Source organism: Giraffa tippelskirchi, chromosome 12 (assembly GCF_054371585.1).
Source record: "Giraffa tippelskirchi isolate mGirTip1 chromosome 12, T2T-mGirTip1v1.2.pri, whole genome shotgun sequence".
Classification (NCBI taxonomy): domain Eukaryota; kingdom Metazoa; phylum Chordata; class Mammalia; order Artiodactyla; family Giraffidae; genus Giraffa; species Giraffa tippelskirchi.
This window is the reverse complement of record NC_137286.1, coordinates 89264740-89285383: the sequence shown is the minus strand read 5'-3', so window position 1 is coordinate 89285383 and position 20644 is coordinate 89264740. Positions and strand designations below refer to the sequence as shown.

At 36.5% G+C, this 20644-nt stretch overlaps 1 protein-coding gene across 2 annotated transcripts in view; it reads left to right on the top strand.

Moving 5' to 3' along the window:
- The window catches only part of SUCLA2 (succinate-CoA ligase ADP-forming subunit beta), a 39626-nt gene extending 21908 nt beyond the window's left edge, over positions 1 to 17718 (top strand). For both annotated transcript variants that reach the window (XM_081547442.1, XM_081547441.1), the window contains exons 6-11: positions 2202 to 2340; positions 9300 to 9461; positions 9552 to 9694; positions 11183 to 11303; positions 11800 to 11888; positions 16784 to 17718. In XM_081547442.1, coding sequence (XP_081403568.1) covers positions 2202 to 2340; positions 9300 to 9461; positions 9552 to 9694; positions 11183 to 11303; positions 11800 to 11888; positions 16784 to 16858 — 729 coding nt within the window. In that variant the 3' untranslated portion in view covers positions 16859 to 17718. The remainder of the gene's footprint in view (positions 1 to 2201; positions 2341 to 9299; positions 9462 to 9551; positions 9695 to 11182; positions 11304 to 11799; positions 11889 to 16783) is intronic.
- The last annotated feature ends 2926 nt before the right edge of the window (positions 17719 to 20644 follow it).

Genomic DNA, 20644 nt, shown 5'->3' with positions numbered 1-20644 from the left:
AGAATCTGTTTGAGTTGGGATCTACATCCCATTCATTGCAATTGGTTCATAGGGTTCATAGGTCTTCTTCTGTTAATAGCTTACAGGCTTCCTTTTCTTCACTTTCTTCATCCATTTTCTTTCATTTGTTGAAGAACCTGGAGTGATAATACTTTGTTTTTCATGCTCTGGATTTTACATCTGCATGGTGGCATTTAATATGTTCCTGTCACCCCTTTATTTCCTATACATTGTATGGAATGGTAGGGACACTGTCTCATATATCCCTATGACAGATCAGTGACTTTATTTTGGGGGTTTTATGGGTGCTTTTCAGAATCTGATTAAAGCTGTGGGCTTTCTCTCAGTGTATTCACATGCACAATAAATTTTGCGTGCAGTTTCACTAGTTTTCTATACCATCCTTCTTGTGTGCCTCTTCCTCTCATTACATTCCCCCCTCAAAAAGAGCTCTCCAAGACAAAAACTTAAGTATGAAGTTAATTATGGTGTGTGAGAGTTTCTTGATAATGTTTGTAATATTGCTATTAAATTGTTTATATACAAAAAATAAGTGATCCATCTTAAAAAGAAGTCTGAGTATTAAAGTTTGAATGAAATTAATATCTCTTATCAGGAAACTGTCAAACGAAGCTAATGGTATTGAAGTACAGTAGAGCAGGAATTTTGACTGATACAGAGACCTCCCTGATAAAGCATGAAGCAAGTCATTTAGGCAAGTGAGTGGTATAAATGTTTAAAGGGGACAGATTTGACTCATTAGCTAGTTATATGAGAGTGGTAACTAGAGTCTTGAATTTAGATGAGAGAGAAAACACTTGATTTACAACAATATTTGAAGGAATAATCTACTAAGTTTGTAGCTTTTTGAGTGATGGATGAACGGAAATACTACTCAGTATAATTCCAGACAAACTGATGTCATACGGGGCTGATCAGAATTCTTTTGCAATTCTCAGATGTTTAAATCTTTCTAAATGAAATGGTACTTTTAATTCTTCTTATTCTTTTTTTTTGAAATGTCTTAACCCCAAATGGCATTTCTCAATTAGATCATCCACTTTATTTGTATTTAATTGTTTGCATTTGACTTCTTGCAAAAATCACATTCACTTTCAAAGAATTTAATGTTTTCTATTTTTAAAAGTTAAATGTATTGTAGCTTTAGATAACAATTGGAAAACGAGAAAACTCCTCCAGAGGGTTCCTGAGCAGCTGTGGCAGGATAAAAAAAAAGAGACATGTAACTTCCATACATGTAGCTTCTTCTGGAGGTTCAAAATTGCTTATAAAGCTTTAAAAAATTATAGATTTTTGATCACCTATAGAACTTGTGAACCACAGCCTCTTGATTGAGGCCTTGGTGTATGTATTTTTTAAAAAGCTCTTCAGGTACATTTAGCAAGAAATCTTTGCTCAAGACTGTGAACTCTTCTACTAGATTAGAAGCTTGAAAGTGGAAGTCGCTCAGTCATGTCTGACTCTTTGTGACCCCATGGACTATACGGTCCATGGAATTATCCAGGCCAGAATACTGGAGTGGGTAGCCTTTCCCTTCTGTAGGGGATCTTCCCAATCCAGAGATTGAACCCAGGTCTCCCACATTGCAGTCTGATTCTTTACTAGCTGAGCCACCAGGGAAGTTTAAGTACCTATATATCTTTTGAATCTAGCTTTTATCAGGTGCTCAGTACATTTTTGAATGAATAGGATAATACTCATTCTACTAGTCATTTTACTGGATGTGTCTTCATTGGTTGGTAGACACTCTTCATAAATTACCTAAAAGATAAAATAGGGTTAGTATTTTGGCCATTGTTTTTAGACCAGTGGGGTTAGTAGTCTACCTTTTATATGTAGTTTTAATAAAATATAAGCCTCTTTTTTCAGTTTAGGTTGGCTGTAAGGCTCAGTGGCAGTATGGAGGCTATGGGATAAACACGAGAACAAGATTGAGGTGAATGGCAAGTCATTTGACCTCTCAGAATCTCTTTCTTTGTAAAGTGGGCATACTACCTGCTTTGTGAGGATTTTATATTGTTTTGTTTAACCATTTATTGATAGTAGTGATTAATATTTGACCATAAATGATTCATGCTTATTATTTAAATGATAAACTACAAGGTTATTTATTTGCAACAATTTAATGTTGATTGGATGTTATGCAGCATTCCTATAATAAAGAGACATATTGCTTTCAGCTTGCACAGAAGATGGGATTTCCAGCCAGTATTGTGGATTCTGCAGCAGAAAACATGATCAAGCTTTATGACCTTTTTCTGAAATACGATGCAACCATGGTAGAAATAAATCCAATGGTAGAGGATTCAGATGGAGCTGGTAAAGTATCTTCTTTCATCAAACATTGATTATCTATTTAGCCTCTATCATATGCTTCCTGGAGAAGGCAATGGTGGGCTGCTGTCTATGGGGTCGCACAGAGTCGGACACGACTGAAGCGACTTAGCAGCAGCAGCAGCAGCAGCAGCAGCAGCATATGCTTCACTGAGGAATTGAACTCATAAGGAAGTGAACTCATTCCTATGTAGAATCTTGTTTTATAATGAAAAGAGTGAATGTGAACATTTGAAAAGAGTGAATGTGAACAAAGAGACACATTAAAGAAACACTTTATATATTTACACACAGAGGGATTAAAGCTGCACTGTATGGCCGCTAACAGTCACATGTGGCAGTTAAAATGAATTGCAGTGGTATAAGATTAAAATATTTCTCAGTTGCACTAGTTACATTTCAGGTGCTCTATAACCCCATGTGGTTAGTGCATTAGCACACATACAGAACAATTTCATTCTTGCAAACAGTTCTGCTGGGCAGTGTTGGGTTAGAGTATTTAGCACGGTAGTGGATAAATAGTTGTTGTTTGGGGGAATTAGCCTTTTAATCTCCCCAGGCTTCAGACTTTAGAGACATGATTGTTTTGTACAAAGAGTATATTTTGATACTGGAATCCTGTTAATATTAGGGAAAAAAGATTAGCTTATCACTTTGACAGCTTTCCTTTTATATGTGTTTAAAAGGTAAGTCAGATTTTGAATTATCATCCCTTCCCTGTATGATATTCTAAAAATATAAGCTGCTTTATTGTAGCCTAAGTTTTTTTTGATATTTCACATTAATTGCTTCTCTTGCTGTGATTTGTTAGATTTTGTTTCACATCTGTTTTGGCATTTCTAATCTTCTTAAGCATTTGTAGAACTCTTTCACTTTTGTACTTCTAATGAGTTCTATTTATTATTGTAGAAATCAATTTTTAGGTGGTCATTTTTATGGTTGTATAAAGACAAAGGAATAAATTCTCTTGTGATTATAGAGGTAGTTTATAAAACTAAAATTAATTTAATTTTTTAAAGAGTGAAACACATTTTAAAAATGAAATTTTAATAATTTGTGTAGGAGAATTAATCTGTATAAAAATTTTTTTTTGTTTTTTTTAGGGAGGCAGTTCTTAACCTATTTATTCTTTTAGATTGGCATTACTTAACCCTTTGTGGGTCAAGGACAAAGTTTAAGAAATGCAGTGAAAATTGTATGAAAGTGAGTAACAGTCGCCAAGGAATCTGAACCAGTGTTTCCGTGGGTGTGTGTGCATATGCACTTCAGGAGTCTAAACTTTGATGCAGTTTAGAAGTTCTCAGATTCCTTAAAGCCTTTAGTCCTGCATTTGGTACTTGGATGTCAAATTACTAATTCCTATTGCTAGGCAACCTTTAGAATCTTTTTTTCAGGTTTCAGAACCAATCATGCTGGAATTTTATTGGAATTGTATCATCCGTATAAATTGTTGGGGAAAAATTGACATCTTTCTAGAAGTCAGTCTTTGCAACTAGAAACACAGTTTTTTTCCATTTATATTTTTTACAATAAGGCATCTTTTGGAAGGTATTTCTTTTTAGATTTATTTGTAGAAATATATTTTTTGTTGCTATTTTGAATAGGATTTTTTCTGCCATTGTATTTTCTTACTGTTTATTGCTGCTATACAGAGACTTTTGATTTTGTTCTTCATTTGTTGATTTTAATTCTGTCATTATATTTGTTTTCCTTAGTCTGTGAAAAATATCTCGGCTGTGTTTCAGCTTGTTTCCCATGTTTTGATTTGTTTTCAGTTTCTTCTTTCGTAGTACATAGTTTTGAATTTTGACTGTACAAAAGAGACATTTTAAGTATACTTTGGTTTCCTACAGTAAAGTTTTTTCTTTTCTTTTTTTTTTCAATATTTTCCCTCTATTTAACAAAAACATAGGAAATACTTTGTGCCAGGCGCTGTTGTAAGAGCTTTTCAAATATAGACCCTGTAGTTCATTAGATGTTTATAACAGTTCTGTGAAGGTAGGTACTATTTACTATCCTTACTTTATAGGGTAGGAAACTGAGTTATCAAGAGGTTTAAGTGACTTACCCAGGGACACGTGGCTAGTGGTAGAACTGGACTGTGAATCCAAATAGTCCACTGCAGAATTTTTCCTCTCACATATGACAGAGTTGTATGACAGGGATATTTTGGGTAGAGAGTAGTATATCAGCAGTATTGGAGTAGTAAGGGATTAGCTGTTAGGGTAGTCTTTTAGGCTGGGACTTCCCTGGTTGCTCAGTGGTAAAGAATCTGCCTAGCAGTGCAGGAGAATATGTGTGCTGTGTGCTCAGTCCAATTCTTTGTGACCCCATGGACTATAGACCCCCACCAGGTTCTCCTGTCCATGTGATTTCCCAGGCAAGAATACTGGAGTGGGTTGCCATTTCCTTCTCCAGGGGATCTTCTTGACCAAGGGATTGAACCCACGTCTCCTGAGTCTCCTGCATTGGCAGGCAGATTCTTTACCACTGAGCCACCTGGGAGGCCAGGTTCAGTTCCTGGGTCAGAAAGATCCCCTGGAGAAGGAAATGGCAATACACTCCAGTATTCTTGCCTGGGAAATTACATGGACAGAGGAGCCTGACAGGCTACAGTCCATGGGGTTGGAAAGAGTTGGACATGACCTATTGACTAAACAACAACAGCAGTCTTTTAGGCTAAGAAGCTTAGTAGTAGTCCAAACAGAAGGTAACAGAGGCAGTGGGAATGGAGAGGAGAAGGGTTTATTTTACAGATGAGTTCAAGCTCAGGCTCTGCTAACACATCTACATTTCTCACAGTACCTTCTTTTATATACTTTGAATGAAGGCTTCAGATTAGTGTACTCTGGGTAGTTCTAAACGTCTACAGATTGATATGTTTTATTTATGAGGTACATATTGAGTTTTGAAAGTAATATGTTAAAAAATAGGAAATATAGATATTTGTCTCCTTTTATACTAAGTTACCATATGACAAGCTAGTATATACATTTGGGGAAATTATCATAGTATTCCTTAAAATAGTAGTTTAAGGACATTTTGAATGACTAAATTCGGAATTATTTCCTTTGTGCACAGTTCTTTTGGAATATATCTGCTGCATAGAATTGAAGTATACCTGTTAATTTGTACTGGTTTAATTGTTTGAATAATTTTAAGAGGCAAGCTTGTAGACTGTAGACTTACTTTCCTAGTAATGCTTTGAAAACATAGGGTAATATAAAAATATACATATGTATTTGAATAAAATTGCTTAAGTAGCTTGTCATACCGTTGCTGTCATTGGGGTTTCTGAGAGATCTTCCGGTGACTACCCGTCTTCCCTGCCTGAGTTCTAATTAAAATGGATCTGACAGCTAAATTACAATTAGACTTAATAAATCTATTCACATATGAGGCTTTAACAGGGCAGTCCTTTCGGTGATAGGCTATGCCTTGGGAATAGCAGTTGGAAATGCTTGTTCCCTGTGGGAAGCTTACTCCCAAAGGGAAGAAAGATTGAGCTAAATTATGCATGTCTGGTCTTATAATATCTAGATTAACTAGACAGTTAATTTACTTCCCTTCCTCTGGGAAGAAGTAAGTAAAGAGACAGTGATGAGACAGATGTTACACTAAGTGAGCCCTTTGAATGTGAAAAGAAATCCAGAGTGGGGGATTTGCTCACCTGCTCCCAAACATTCCACAGTATTTTCTTTACCCACTGAGCTCAGCCATCAAGTCTGTGATCTATCAGGGTGGATGTGGAAGTTTTGAGGGAGAGAGATTAGCTGTCTGTTTGCATAGTCTTGTTCTGATTTTGAGGCTATCATTCCAGTCCCAGCCATTGTTCCTTTGGATGTTATGGGAGCACCTATAGGTAGTTTGAATTTTTACCCCCAGAAATTTCCAAAATGGGTCAAAACAGTATACCAGTATCAGCCATTTAAGAAAGTGTTAGGCTTAATTCTGAAAATTTACTCTTTTCTGTTTCTGACTCCAGATTATGTCCAGTCGTCTATTGGAGTATCAGAAGTTCATGGGTGAGATTAGATTATATAGCATTAAAATTCTCTGAAATACTTTAATAGTAAACTGCATAAAGACACAAATGTGATAAAGTCCAAAGGACCTAGAGAACTGAAGTCCCAAGTCATATTCTTTTATCTGAGTTAGAAATTCAAAGAAGTTAATGTTCTTGATAATTTCCTGACTGTTTTCATTGAACAAGAGGTTGTGAATTCTAGATACAGTTTAAATTCTTTCAGCCAGGGCAGTTTGGATTTTTTTTACATAGGAATAGGTAGAGTTTCTCTGTAATCTCAGAAGTTGCATTATTTGAATTTCAGATCTCTTATGGGCCTCAATTCTAATGGTGTATAAAAGGTTAATAATACATATAAATTTATCACAGCTTTGACCCTCCATTACCAAATTTGGGGGGGGGGGAAACAAACCCAGGCCATTCCCACTGCCAGGAACAGTGATCTCAGGCACAATTATTTCTCAGAACTACGTACTTCGTTTTATGAAGGGTCATGGAAGAAACTCAGGCTTCCCTGGTGGCTCAGACAGTAAAGAATCTGCCTGTAATGCGGAGAGACCTGGGTTCAATCCCTGGGTTGGGAAGATTCCCTGAAGGAGGGCATGGCAACCCACTCTGGTATTCATGCCTGGAAAATCCACATGGACAAAGGATCCTGGTGGGCTACAGTCCATGGGGTTGCAAAGAGTGGACACGACTAAGTGACTAAGCACAGCACAGCATATGGCAGAAACGCAGTGAAAGCTGAATAAAGGAGAGTGGATTGATTTTAGTCTCACCAGGATGCCGGGTGATTATTTTTCTTGTGGACTTTAAATCAGATGAGGGAAATCTCTGAGCAGGAAATTAATTTTGGCCTAGTGATTTTGGCAATTAATTTGGCATTTGTGATTTCTAGGGGGGCAAAACTGAATACGTACATCTCTTAAAAGCTTTCCCTCTTTTGAACACTATGAGTTGAGTGTGGGTTCTGTTTACTGGCATTACACACACCCTTGCTTGGTTAGCAGAGTTGTCAGTGGATGGTTCTACTGACTGTTACAGAGCTCAAGCCTAGGAAATGTGCTTCCTAGGTATTTCACCCCAGGTTGTTTTTATTGGAGAATCATCCTCAACTGAGTGTACCTGTCTTGATTTTCTTGAGTCTGTATGCTTCAGAGGCCTACTAAGGATTAGTTCCTTGGCCATGTAATCCTCATTCAAAAAAAATAGACATACAGTTGATCATTGAAAAACATACGTTTGAACTATGAGGGTCCAGTTAATATGCAGATTTTTTTTTTCCAGTAACTATGTACAACAATACTACACAGTCTGTAGTTGGTTGAATCTGTGGATGCAAAGCTACAGATGATGGAGGGCTGACTATAAAGTTATATGCAGATTTTTTTGCTGATGTATCTTGAGCACTTTTTGTGTTTACTGAAATATTCTTCTAAAGCATTTACTTTAATGTTTGTAATCCTGTCATATATAGATATGCCACAATTGATAAATTTGTAAGTGATTATGAAAATACAAGGGATCTGAAGCATTACAGTCTAAGAAACATACACATTATCATTCACCAGTGATTTCACATATTGTACTTTTCAGTTTAGATTTTCAGTATGGTTTGTTTCATACTTTTATTTTCTGCTGATATTTATTACCTAGTGCTTTATTATGAACATATTTTCCTTTAAATCATTTTAAACATGTTTAAAAAAGCTGTTTCACAGTTCTCTGATAATTTAAAATTTGAATCATCTTGGGTTTTGTTTCTTTTGACTGCTTTTCCTTTTTACCATTGGTTACATTTCCCTGTTTCTTCAGAGATCTAGTAATTTTTATACTGGACATTTTGGGAGGCTGAATTCTGTCTTCTTCCTCTGAAAGAATGGTTGGCTTTTGTTGTTGTTAGTTCACTTGGCTGACTCCAAACTTCGTCTCTTGTTTTGGGTAGCAGCTGAAACTGCTTGGTTCTTTTCACCTCTATCCGTTCAGGAGTAAGCAGAATGTTGTAGTTAGATTGGAGCAAGGAAGGGATAAAATACTGAAAGATGAAGTCAGAGAATTAGCCTTCATAAGGCCCATTTTGGTAGAGTGCTGCAGGTAGAAGCTTGATTAGAGTGGATTTAAGAGAGAATGGCAGGAGGAAAACTCGGTACAGTGAGTTACGCATAGGTATTGGCAGATAATAAGTACTTCAGGGTTTGTGGGCCATATGTAGTCTCAGTTGCTGCTGTTTTTCTCCTTCTTCCTTTACTCTTTCTTTTTTCTTCTTTATAACTTTTTATCCATAAAAATGTAAAACCCTTTGTTAGCTCACAGGCCATTAAAAAACCAGCACAGGCTGAGTCTGGCCCATGGGCCATGGTTTGCTGACCGCAGGTTTAAACAGACAACTCTTTCTGTGAATAATGCTGTATAGGAAGAGGAAAGTTAGCGGGGAGGTAGTGGGTGAAAGAGTTTCTTCTTTCTTTTTATTAGATGGGGGAAAGAATAGCTTTTTTTGCAAGCCAGTTTAATTTAGCCCATGGAAAAGTGGAGGGGAATTGATGGTGCTGTAAAAGCAGAATTGCTGTGACAGTGCCCTTGAGTTGGGACCCAGAACCCAAGCAATGGAGTTAGCTAAGAGCATGGACTGTTATTTCCTGGTAATTAAAAAGAACATTAAATGCTTCTGAGGTTTTTCTTTCTTCTTTATCTGTTGCTTAGGACAGATGTAGAAGCAGTAACTTTGATGGGACAGTTTTAAATTCTCACATATTCTTATTCGGGAGATAGTTTGAATCAGTTGTGAACGTGAGTTGAAATACTTGCAACAAGTAACAAAATGTGTTTTTCCCCTGAAGTAAAAAAAAGCATTTGATTATTGTATAGTGTTTTTTTTGGTCTATCTTGAAATTAAAATCACTTTTTTTTTCCTTTAAAGTGCTGTGTATGGATGCAAAGATCAATTTTGATTCTAATTCAGCTTATCGTCAGAAGAAAATCTTTGACCTGCAGGACTGGACCCAGGAAGATGAAAGGGACAAAGATGCAGCTAAGGCAGATCTCAACTACATTGGCCTTGACGGAAATATAGGCTGTCTAGGTACCATGTGTTCTTATGTTAGAGTTGGATTAGTTAATCTTATTTTCTTTATGTTTGTCGCTTATACAAATCATTTTCCTCTCTTGATAGTGAACGGTGCTGGTTTGGCTATGGCTACAATGGATATAATAAAACTTCATGGAGGGACTCCAGCCAACTTTCTTGATGTTGGTGGTGGTGCCACAGTCCATCAAGTAACAGAAGCGTTTAAACTTATCACTTCAGATAAAAAGGTAAGGGCAGAACCTATGTTTTAGATTTGAATGGTAAGAAGTAACTTGATTAATTAGTAGAGTACATAGTTTTACTTGTTTAGCATACATAGGTCATTAATAAATATTTGTTATTGATGGTGCTGTGTATTTTTTCTTGGTGTTAGATTTTAGAATTGTTTAATAAATTTTTTTATTTTATTGCTCTTTCCCTTTGAGTCTATGGACTCATTTGCCATATTCAGCTTTATAAAGAGCATTAAACTAAAATGAGATACAAAATGTGCTTTGTTTCTTTTGTTTTATCATTATTTTTTTAAAAATAAATTTTATTGGAACTATATTCCTATAGCTTCCTTTGGCAAAAGCTGTAAAAGTAGAGTATTATCTAATTACCTAACTGTTGACTACTTGTCTGAGCCACCAGGGAATCCCAATAATGTGAACTAGAATTCTAATTATATTTCTAAGCATGGCTTTTTAGGCCTGTGTACAAGAATGGAGAAAAGCATATAAAGAGTTCCTATGCTGGGGCATTGGAGTTGGAAGCAGGCCAGGAGCCCAGGGTGACAATGTGGATAGCATTGAAGTAGTTATATACATATGTTCCTTTGTATTGGACACTGCTTGGATTTAGGAACACATGGTTTTTTCCTTCAAGGCCTTTTACAGTGTGATGAGGCTGATGAATTGAATGTAGTGCTATAGAAGAACAGAAGACAGAGCTGATAAACTGGGAGAATCAGAGTGGCCTGGCTATCAGTGTGATAAAGAATGCTGACCCAAATAAGCCCTGAGGTTTGGATGTGACATGTATTCAGGAGTGGCCACACTTGTTGAGTGCTTTGGAGGACCTGGTGTTTGTGAAAAGTTGGTAGAGTTGATGGGGAAAAATGAAGAGATGATAATGAGAACTAAGTTGGAGATCTTGCATATAACGTTGTCTTACCACATGGCCTGGGCTAGTCATGTTGCTAATGGCTATGCTTAATAGGAAACAAGTAAATGGAATCAGGAGGTCTTGTTAATATGGAACAGGAGAGAATGAACTATGAACTAGGTGTTGAAATTACCCAAGGAGGGGAAGGAAATTTTGATGGGTGGTGGACTGCCAGACTTCAGTGGTGAGAGCTGCATGCAGAGAGTATGGCTGTTTGGTCTGAAAATGTTTCTGTGGAGTTAACTTCTATAAGGCACAGATAGGGCTTCCCCAGTGGCTCAGCAGTTAAGAATCCGCTTGTGATGCAGAAGACATAGGAAATGCAGCTTCGATCTCTGGGTTGGGAAGATCCCCTGGAGGAGGACATGGCAACCCACTCCAGTATTCTTGTCTGGAGAATCCCATGGACAGAGGAGCCGGTGGGCTGTAGTCCTAGGGTCGGAAAGAGTCAGACACGACTGAAGTGACTGAGCACACACACAAGGCACAGATGTGAGTGTGTTCTTGAGCAGGAAGGAAAAGTAGTCATTCCTTTAAAATTTTAACCTCACAAAACGTTTTATTGACAGGTGCTGTCTATTTTGGTCAACATTTTTGGAGGAATCATGCGGTGTGACGTTATTGCACAGGGTATAGTCATGGCAGTAAAGGATTTGGAAATTAAAATACCTATTGTGGTACGGTTACAAGGTGAGTGTAAAAGGTATCTTGTAATTGTTTCACTAACTCTAAAAGTTAAAAGTTCATAATTAAACTATTATTTAAGCTTTTAAGAGTTCATTATTAAAAGTTCATAATTCCTAGGAGTTTAGTTCATTTAAATTTAGTTTTAAATAGCTGTATTTTTAAAATGAGAGTGTATAATAGAGAATTTTTTAAATGTGAGTTAAAAAAAATCTAACATTGGGACAAAATTGTTGATAGTTTTGTTTGGTATAAGTTGATACATTATTTGCTATGCGTTGCCTTGAGTTCTGACTTGTCTGAATTACCATTAATGTGATAAGGCAAAATATTTTACAAGATAGCTCCAGGTTTTTACAGTATTTTCTTTGGTTTAAAAGTATTTGTATTAAATGACAGAAGCTGGTTGAAATCTTATATTTGTAGTATATTGTGACAAACATTTTAAATGATTTTGTGTATGTATTTAAAACATCTTTATATTTGCATAAATCATTTCCAGGTACACGAGTTGATGATGCTAAGGCACTGATAGCGGACAGTGGACTTAAAATTCTTGCTTGTGATGACTTGGACGAAGCTGCTAAAATGGTAAACCGGTTATGTTGATCTAAGGAAAAATTGCCAAGATCAAACCTTGTCTGAAAGGTTTATAAGCACTTAGATTCTAAAGTAAACAGCTAATACTGCTAATAATTAATGTTTCACTTAAATACTATGAGTATTGAATCCCATATACCTATCATATCCCATATCCCAACATCCTAATACTCATGCCCAACCTTGTCTCATCTAATTTTTCCCAACTTCCTTCCTTGCCCATGATTATTTTGATGCAAATGCCAGACACTATATCATTTCATACATACCATCATGTATCTATAAAAGATAAAAGTCTTGATGATATAAAGGAATTATTGTTATTTATTTCAGATGGGATAGTGGTATTATGTTTATATTTTATAAAAAAGAATCGAGTCAGTGTTGAAACGTCTCTGATTTTCTTAAATATATTTTGCCTACGTTCTTTGTTAGATTTAGGATCAAAATAAATCTATGCTTGCAATTGGTTAATATATCACTAAATTTCTCCTTAGAGATTCTCCCTTGCCCCCCCCCTTTTAAGTTTATTTGTTGAAAAAAAGGCTGATGGGCTAGTAGTGTTTCCTGTAGTCTGGATTTAAGGATTGTATCTGTGAGGTGTCATTTAACAATTTATCGACCAGAGGTGTGTTAATACGTTGTTACCTGAGCAGTATTCACTGGAGTGTTTCAGTGTTAACTTACATAACATATGGCTGGCCACAGGCATTAGTTTCTGCAAAGAATCCCCTGGTCAGTAATGCGTTAACATGTTCCTTTGCTCCTATACTTCCTGTAAACTGGTAGTTCGATCTATAGGCTTGATCGTATATGTATTTGATTTTGAGGAGCGGGTAGCAAGAATATTTTATTGTTGATTTTGTGTAATTCCATAAAGAGGTATATAAATGTCAAGTAACTTCTCAGATAATACTAGCAGTCCTTGACACTCATAACTTAGATGTGACATTTTATGCAAAAGTGGTGATTTTCTAATTCTGTGATTATTTATTATAAAGAATACATATAAAATGAAACTTTCTTGTATCAATTATTTTATTGTCATGATGCACATTTTGCCTAGAAAAAGTAGGATACTTACTTGATTCTTTTATTGATAAGTAAAGTTTAAATGATTTTGTGTAGATATTTAAGATGTCTTTAAATTTGCATAAATCATTTCAGGTACATGAGTTGATGATGCTAAGGCACTGATAGTATCAGTGCCTCCATTATATCCTATGAAAGTGACCCAGGCTTTTTTGTTTCTTGGTTTTTGTTTTTAGGTGTATGTTGTGTATTGCATGGCATGCACATATGCACATCCTATTTTGAACTCACAGATTTAAATATGTTTGATGTGGTTCAGTCCATTTTAGTTATTTTGATTGATTCTTAGATTATGCCATCTGTGGTCAGTGAGAACCTCTTCACGTTGACTCCTGAGTCCTCATGTGTCCTGTGATGTGCTTTCTGGTGTAATGAGATGTTTCAGGCTCATCTTTACATTTCTTGCTGCTGACCTGAAATCAGCCAAATGGTATTTAGACATCACAATTTAAACCTTAAGCGTACTTATAACTTCTGGGTTGCTCATGGTTTCTAGATTTTTTTAAGTTACAAGTCTAGGAAAATAATATTTTTTAAAGAGAGAAATACATGAGCACATACTGATATTTCCAAATCCAGGAGTGCAGTTTTTTTTTTTTTTTTTCTTATTTGATATGTTTCTTTTTTTTTTTGATTCCATGCTAACATAAATATTCATTGCTTTGTCCCTCAATACAAACAAATACAGTTTTAGAATAATAATACCAACAATATGTCTACTGAAAGTAGAGTAGTAGATTTATATCCACAGTTCTTTTTGTCCTTTGAATTATTTCCCCAAATTTGCTGGATTCTAAATTCCTGTGAAATAGTTCTTTGTTTTATCCCACTCTGATGCAGTTTCATTTCTTTATTTTAAAGTAATTGCTTAATTTTTTTTGTTATAAATATTTGCATGGTTCCAGAGTCAAACTATAAAACAAGATATATTCAGAGAAGCTAGCCTTTATACCTATTACTGTTTCTTCCTTCCCCATAGGTAATCAGTTTTGTTTTTTTTATTAGAATTTCTTAGTTCATCTTTTCACTTTCTTTAAAAACACAAATACGGTATGTATGTATGTGTATACATGTATCTCTCTACTTTCCCACATTACATCATGGTAACATGTATTTTATCTCATTTCTTTTATTTAACACTATATCTTGGTGAATACTCTGTAGTGGAATCAGAGATGTTTCTAAATGCGAACTTTTGACTCTTTATCTGAAGTTCACAGACAGTTCATTGTGAACTTATACACAATCCTGAGTTTAAATTAAGATTTTGAGTAAGGGTATGGTAGGGAGAAAGTGTTTCAGAAAGCCTGTTTTGACATTGAGATGTGGAATCAATTGCTGAAGGAGAGAGTGAGGAATAGTAGGAGTCTGGCTAGTTCAGTAATTAGATGTGAGGTGAGGTGAAGGGAATGAATAGGTTAGAACTTTTCTCTGAAAATATGCTTGTTTGCAGTGAGAGCCTGAATTAGGAAAAGCTTTTTGGACATGGAGAAAAAGGATAAGAATCAGTAGGAGCTTGATCAAATAGACCATGAAAGATAAACGTGAACAGTTGATTTAAGTTGTGTCTGTAGTGTTTTTCTAGTGAGTAGGAAGTTACGGAGGTCATGACAGTGTTAATAATATGATGATAATATTAGCAGTTGCTACCGTTTATAATTATTATGCATGCAATGCTAAGCCTTTTTTCCCCCTTCCACTATTTCCTGACTTAATATAAGTTGGTGATATAATATCCACTTTTATAGATGAAGAAACAAAAGCTCAATACATTAATCTTATTCAGGATCACATGTTGTAAACATCAGAGTGGGATCTGAACTCAAGGTGTCTAACTTTAAAACCTCTTAACTACTCTGCTGGAGAGGAGAGAAGCTAAATTTGTTGTTTGGTTTTAGATATGTTTAATTTGTATATTTTGTATGGTACTAGCTGCATATTCTCAGATTTATAGAGAGAACGTTGGAATTCAGGTTGATAATTATTAACTTACTGACAAAGTGAAATAGTAACTTCTAGATTAAAGCTCCTATCCCAACATTCTAGGGTTGATTATATACATATTTTTAAAATAAACTTTTGTTTATTTATTTATGGCCATGCTATGTGGCTTGCAGGATCTTAGTTCTCTGACCAGGGATTGAACCTGGGCCCTGGCAGTGAAAGCTCTAAGTCCTAACCACTGGACCACCAGGGAATTCCCCAAACTTTTATTTAGATGTGCTTTGCATTGTGTAGTATCCAGCTAAGACAGTCACTATTTCTATCATCAAAGATAGTTAAGGGAAACAGATGTAAATAGACATTTCTCCAAAGAAGACATATAGATCGATGGCTAACACACCTGTGAAAAAATGTTCAACATCGCTAATTATTAGAGAAATGCAAAACTACAATGAGGTTTTACCTCACACCAGTCAGAGTGGCCATCACTAAAAAGTCTACAAATAACAAATGCTGAAGAAGGTGTGGAGAGAAGGGAAATGTCCTACAGTTTTTTGGTGGGAATGTAAATTGGTGAAATCACTATGGAAAACAGTATGGAGATTCCTCAAAAAACTAAAAATAGAACTACCATATGATCCAGCAATCCTACTCTTGGATATATCTGCAGAAAACTGTAAATGGAAAAGATAAATGCACCTGTGTGTTCATAGCAACAAATTTACAATAGCCAAGGCATGGAAGCAACCTAAATGTCCATCAACACATGAATGGATAAAGAAGATGCAGTGTATATATATATATATATATATATATACATATATTCAATTGAATACTACTCAGCCATAAAAAAGAATGAAATAATGCCATTTGCAGCAACATGGATGGACCTAGAGATCATCATACTAAGTGAAGTAAGTCAGAAAGAGAAAGACAAATACCATATGATATCACTTATATATGGAGTTTAAAATATGACACAAATGAACTTATTTACAAAAGAGAAACAGACTCACAGATATAGAAGACAAGCTTAGGGTTACTGAAGGTGAAAGGGAGGGAGAGAGGAATAAATTAGGAGTTTGGGATTAACATATATTCCACTATTATATGTAAAATAGATAATCAGCAAGGACCTACTGTATAGCACAGGGAACTATATTCAATATCTATACGGCAAAAGAATCTGGAATATGAATATATGAATAGCTGAATCACTTTGGTGTATACCTGAAACTAACACAACATTGTAAATCAACTAAACTTCAATTTAAAAAGAGGAAAAAAAATAAAAATAGATGTAATTTGGGCAATGAAAAAGAGGTATATGCATATATCAGATGTATTTATTTAATACCTTCTGATTTTATGTATGTGAATAAAATCTAGTGTGGGTTATAATATGCAGGTTATGAAGTGTTAGATTTGAGTATCCTTCAAGGAGTGGCAAGGGCTTCCCATGTAGCACTAGTGGTAAAGAACCCTCCTGTCAGTGCAGGAGAGGTAAGAGATACGGGATCCATCCGTCGGTTGGGAAGATCCCCTGGAGGAGGACACAGCAACCCACTCCAGTATTCTTGCTTGGAGAATCCCATAGATAGGGGAGCCTGGCAGGCTGCAGTCCATAGGGTCGCAAAGAGTTCAACATGACTGAAGCAAAGTAGCGTGGATGCATGCCAGAGTGGCAAATGCTTTTAAGACTTTAAAGTGGTTAATAACAATGTCAGAATAGCCCAGATGTTTTAAATGAAAAAGATTGAAGATGTAGTTAATTTCACGTTGACCAGTTGTTCTGATTCTGTGTTTTTGTGAAAATAGAGACAAAGATTGTTGTTTTTTTTTCCTTTCAGGTTGTGAAGCTCTCTGAGATAGTGACCTTAGCCAAGCAAGCCCAGGTGGATGTGAAATTTCAGTTGCCAATCTGATCTGAGAATCCAGTGGTCAACTGAGGATGTTAAATGTGTTATAATTGTTAAAAATACTGTGTTCTGTATTACTATTGTTCCTTTTCAGCGTGTAAAGCTTTGTAATTACCACCTAGGCATAAAAACTAAAAGCGTTTGGTCCGCGTTTATTTCTGTTCAAAAGGGGCTGTTTGTATAAAGAATGTGTAAGGCAGTTATCTAGTTTGTTCTGTTGCAGCTTTCTTTTTCACTTTTACAGAATATGCCAGTTTATTATTGCAGTATGCCAGTTTATTATTGTTGGGTACAGCATTCTTCATTGATAAGAGTCTTATGAATAAAATAAATATGAAGATAAAGCTTTATTCTTTAGTGTTAGAAATGTATTATATCTAATAAACTAGTTTCATCAGTAGAGCAATGTATTAAAACAATGTTTTATATAAGACGTGTTTATCTTCACCACCAAATACTTAAATATATCAGTCACTGTTTATAAGCAGATCTTTCAAACACTCCCCAGAATATTCTTTTAAGTATTTCGGTGAAGTAACTTGTGAATTATTTGAACATTATTTTAATCATTACAAAACTCTTGATAACTGCTAGTTCTCATGATGATCGTGTTATTGAGAACCTGTAAGTTTGTATCAAATAAGGGTATATTTACTAAGGACTTGGCAGACAAAATCAACAATGTCAATTTAAATTGATAAAGATCTCCCAATGTGATGTGGATTAATTTTTTTTTTTCCTTTTTAAGTAAACACAGTAAAAAGTGATGTGTTTATCATTGCACTAAATACCTCTGAGGAACTGATTTGTAGATTGTGTACTGGGCATGATATTTGCGTATAATAAAGCAGTCTACAGATATTTCACTTGAATTCCACTGTTTATGTGTGTGACATCTGGTACTCTTCTCCACAAAAGCCCACACTGTCCTTTGTGTCTCAGTTCGTATATGTGTGTGTATGTGTGTATATGTAGATGTCCATCTTCATTGCATAGAACAGTTGATAATTTAACTATTAACAGGTTAAGTACCATGGGAGGAAATATCAGCCAAGGAGTAGACTATTTATGTAAACATACTGGTGAATTTGAGAACTTCTGCCTATATCGTGAAATGTGATCACACACACACACACACACACACACGAGAGGCAGCAGAGCATAATGATTATGAGCACAGAATTTGAAAGTAGACCATCTGGTTTGAATCTTGCTTCCACTACTTACTGGCTATATAAGCTGGTCAAGTTTCTAAATTTCAGTGTACCTCAGTTTCCTTAGCCCCTTTCTCATCCTCACTAGAATTACTTAGTGGGGAGAGGGAGATAGAGGCAAAGAGAAGGAGGGAGGGCAATTATATAGAGAGAACACATGAAATATACATACATTCAAATCACCTATATCATATGATTGTATATTGATCTGTCTTCCCAGCCTGTACATTAAAAGACTAAATCAGAGCCATTAAACCATTTAGAATTGTGATAAAGTTATAGTTAAAAGTCCAAAGCCTTTAGCTTTTAATTAAAAAAAGAAATTCCAAAGAATGCCAACCAGTGATTAGCTCAGAAGATACTGGCATTTGTTTTGGTTGGGTCCAGTCAGGAGTTAAAGACTGCTTGGTATTTCGGAGAGGATGTAATATAGGCTCTTGGTAATACTAGTTTTTTCTTATCTATTCTTGCATAATAGATTATCCCCAAAGAGGAGAGTGAAAAAGTTGGCTTAAAGGTCAATGTTCAGAAAACTAAGATCATGGCATCTGGTCCCATCACTTCATGGGAAATAGATGGGGAAACAGTGGAAACAGTGTCAGACTTTATTTTTTTGGGCTCCAAAATCACTGCAGATGGTGACTGCAGCCATGAAATTAAAAGACGCTTACTCCTTGGAAGGAAGGTTTTGGCCAACCTAGATAGCATATTTAAAAGCAGAGACATTACTTTGCCAACAAAGGTCTGTCTAGTCAAGGCTATGGTTTTTCCAGTGGTCATGTATGGATGTAAGAGTTGGACGGTGAAGAAAGCTGAGCACCGCAGAATTGATGCTTTTGAACTGTGGTGTTGGAGAAGACTCGTGAGAATCCCTTGGACTGCAAGGAGATCCAATCAGTCCATCCTAAAGGAGATCAGCCCTGGGTGTTCATTGGAAGGACTGATGTTGAAGCTGAAACTCCAATACTTTGGCCACCTCATGCGAAGAGTTGACTCATTGGAAAAGACCCTAATGCTGGGAAGGATTGGGGGCAGGAGGAGAAGGGGACGACAGAGGATGAGATGGTTGGATGGCATCACTGACTCGATGGACATGGGTTTGAGTAGATTCCGGGAGTTGGTGATGGACAGAGAGGCCTGGCATGCTGCAATTCATGGGGTCTCAAAGAGTCGGACACGACTGAGTGACTGAACTGAACCTGAAACTAGTGATTTTCAAATTAACAAAATTTTAACCTCACAGTTTCTATGTGTCAGAAATTTGGAAGTAGTTTATCTGGCTGGTGGTCCTGGTTATACAGTTACTTGCAGGTTTGAGGACTGCTTCCACGATGGCCCCCACACGTGGCTGTTGGCCTCCGTTTCTCCCTGTGTCGGCCTGTCCTCAGGGCTGCTTGAGTGTCCTTGTGACAAGGCAGCTGGCCGCCTCCAGAGCATGTGATCCAAGGGAACAAGAAGGAAGTCGCACTGCCTTTTGTGTTCTAACCTCAGGTATTTGTGTTCTCATCTCATTGTCCCTTCTGTGACACACTATTAGAAATGAATCAGTAAGTCCGGGGATTTCCCTGGTGGTCCAGTGGCTAAGACTCCGAGCTCCCGACGCAGGGGCCCCAGGTTCCATCCCTGGTCAGGGAACTAGATCCCACATGTCACAACTAAGTTGTCATGCCGCACGCAACTAAAGATCTCGCATGTCACAACAAAGATTAAAAAGATTCCGGGTGCCACAACTAAGACCCAGCACAGCTAAATAGATAAATATTTTTTTTAAAAAAGACCTTAAGAAAAAAGGAATCACTAAGTTCAGTCTACAAGAAGGGAATTCATCTCCATTCTTGAGGAGGGAAGGATCAAGGAGTTTGTTGACATATTTTAAAACCATCACAATGTGTGCTGAGTACTGAAAGCAAACCATGCATGCTGAGTTCAGAGATCTGTAGCTGCTCAGACTGAGATGTAATGAGCATCTAGGATCTTTTTTTTTTTTTTGATAAGAAGTGGATTTATTCAGAGAGAAACACATTCCACACACAATGTAGGCTATCACAGAAGGCGACCGTGGCCAGCATCTAGGATCTTGGAAGAGTTCTGAGGCTTGGACCACTGAGAGGAGAGTGTCTTGGCTGCTGATGTTCAAACCCTGTTTGAGTGGTGGGCCCTGATAATATCAGTTAATAGCTGAGAAGTCAGGTAACAGGACAAAAACTAGTGGAACTGAAGCAGGCTGTAATTAATCTTGATAAGAATGATTATATTGTAATGGTGGGGGAGGAAGTCAGTTCTGTGGAGAAGAGGGAGTGGAAATAACTGACTGGTGGCTACTTATACACCCTCCTTCCTCATACCCCAAGCACACATACAGGCACGCCTCGGAGATAATGTGGTTTTGGTTCTAGAATACTGCAGTAAAGCCAATATCCAATAAAGGGAGTCACGCCAATTTTTTGTTTTCCCAAAATATCTTTCTATTGTGGTCTGTTACATGTGCAATAACATTATGTCTAAAAACCAACACACATACCTTCATTTAAAAAACTTATTGCAGGGACTTCCCTGGCGATCTAGTGGTTAAGACTTC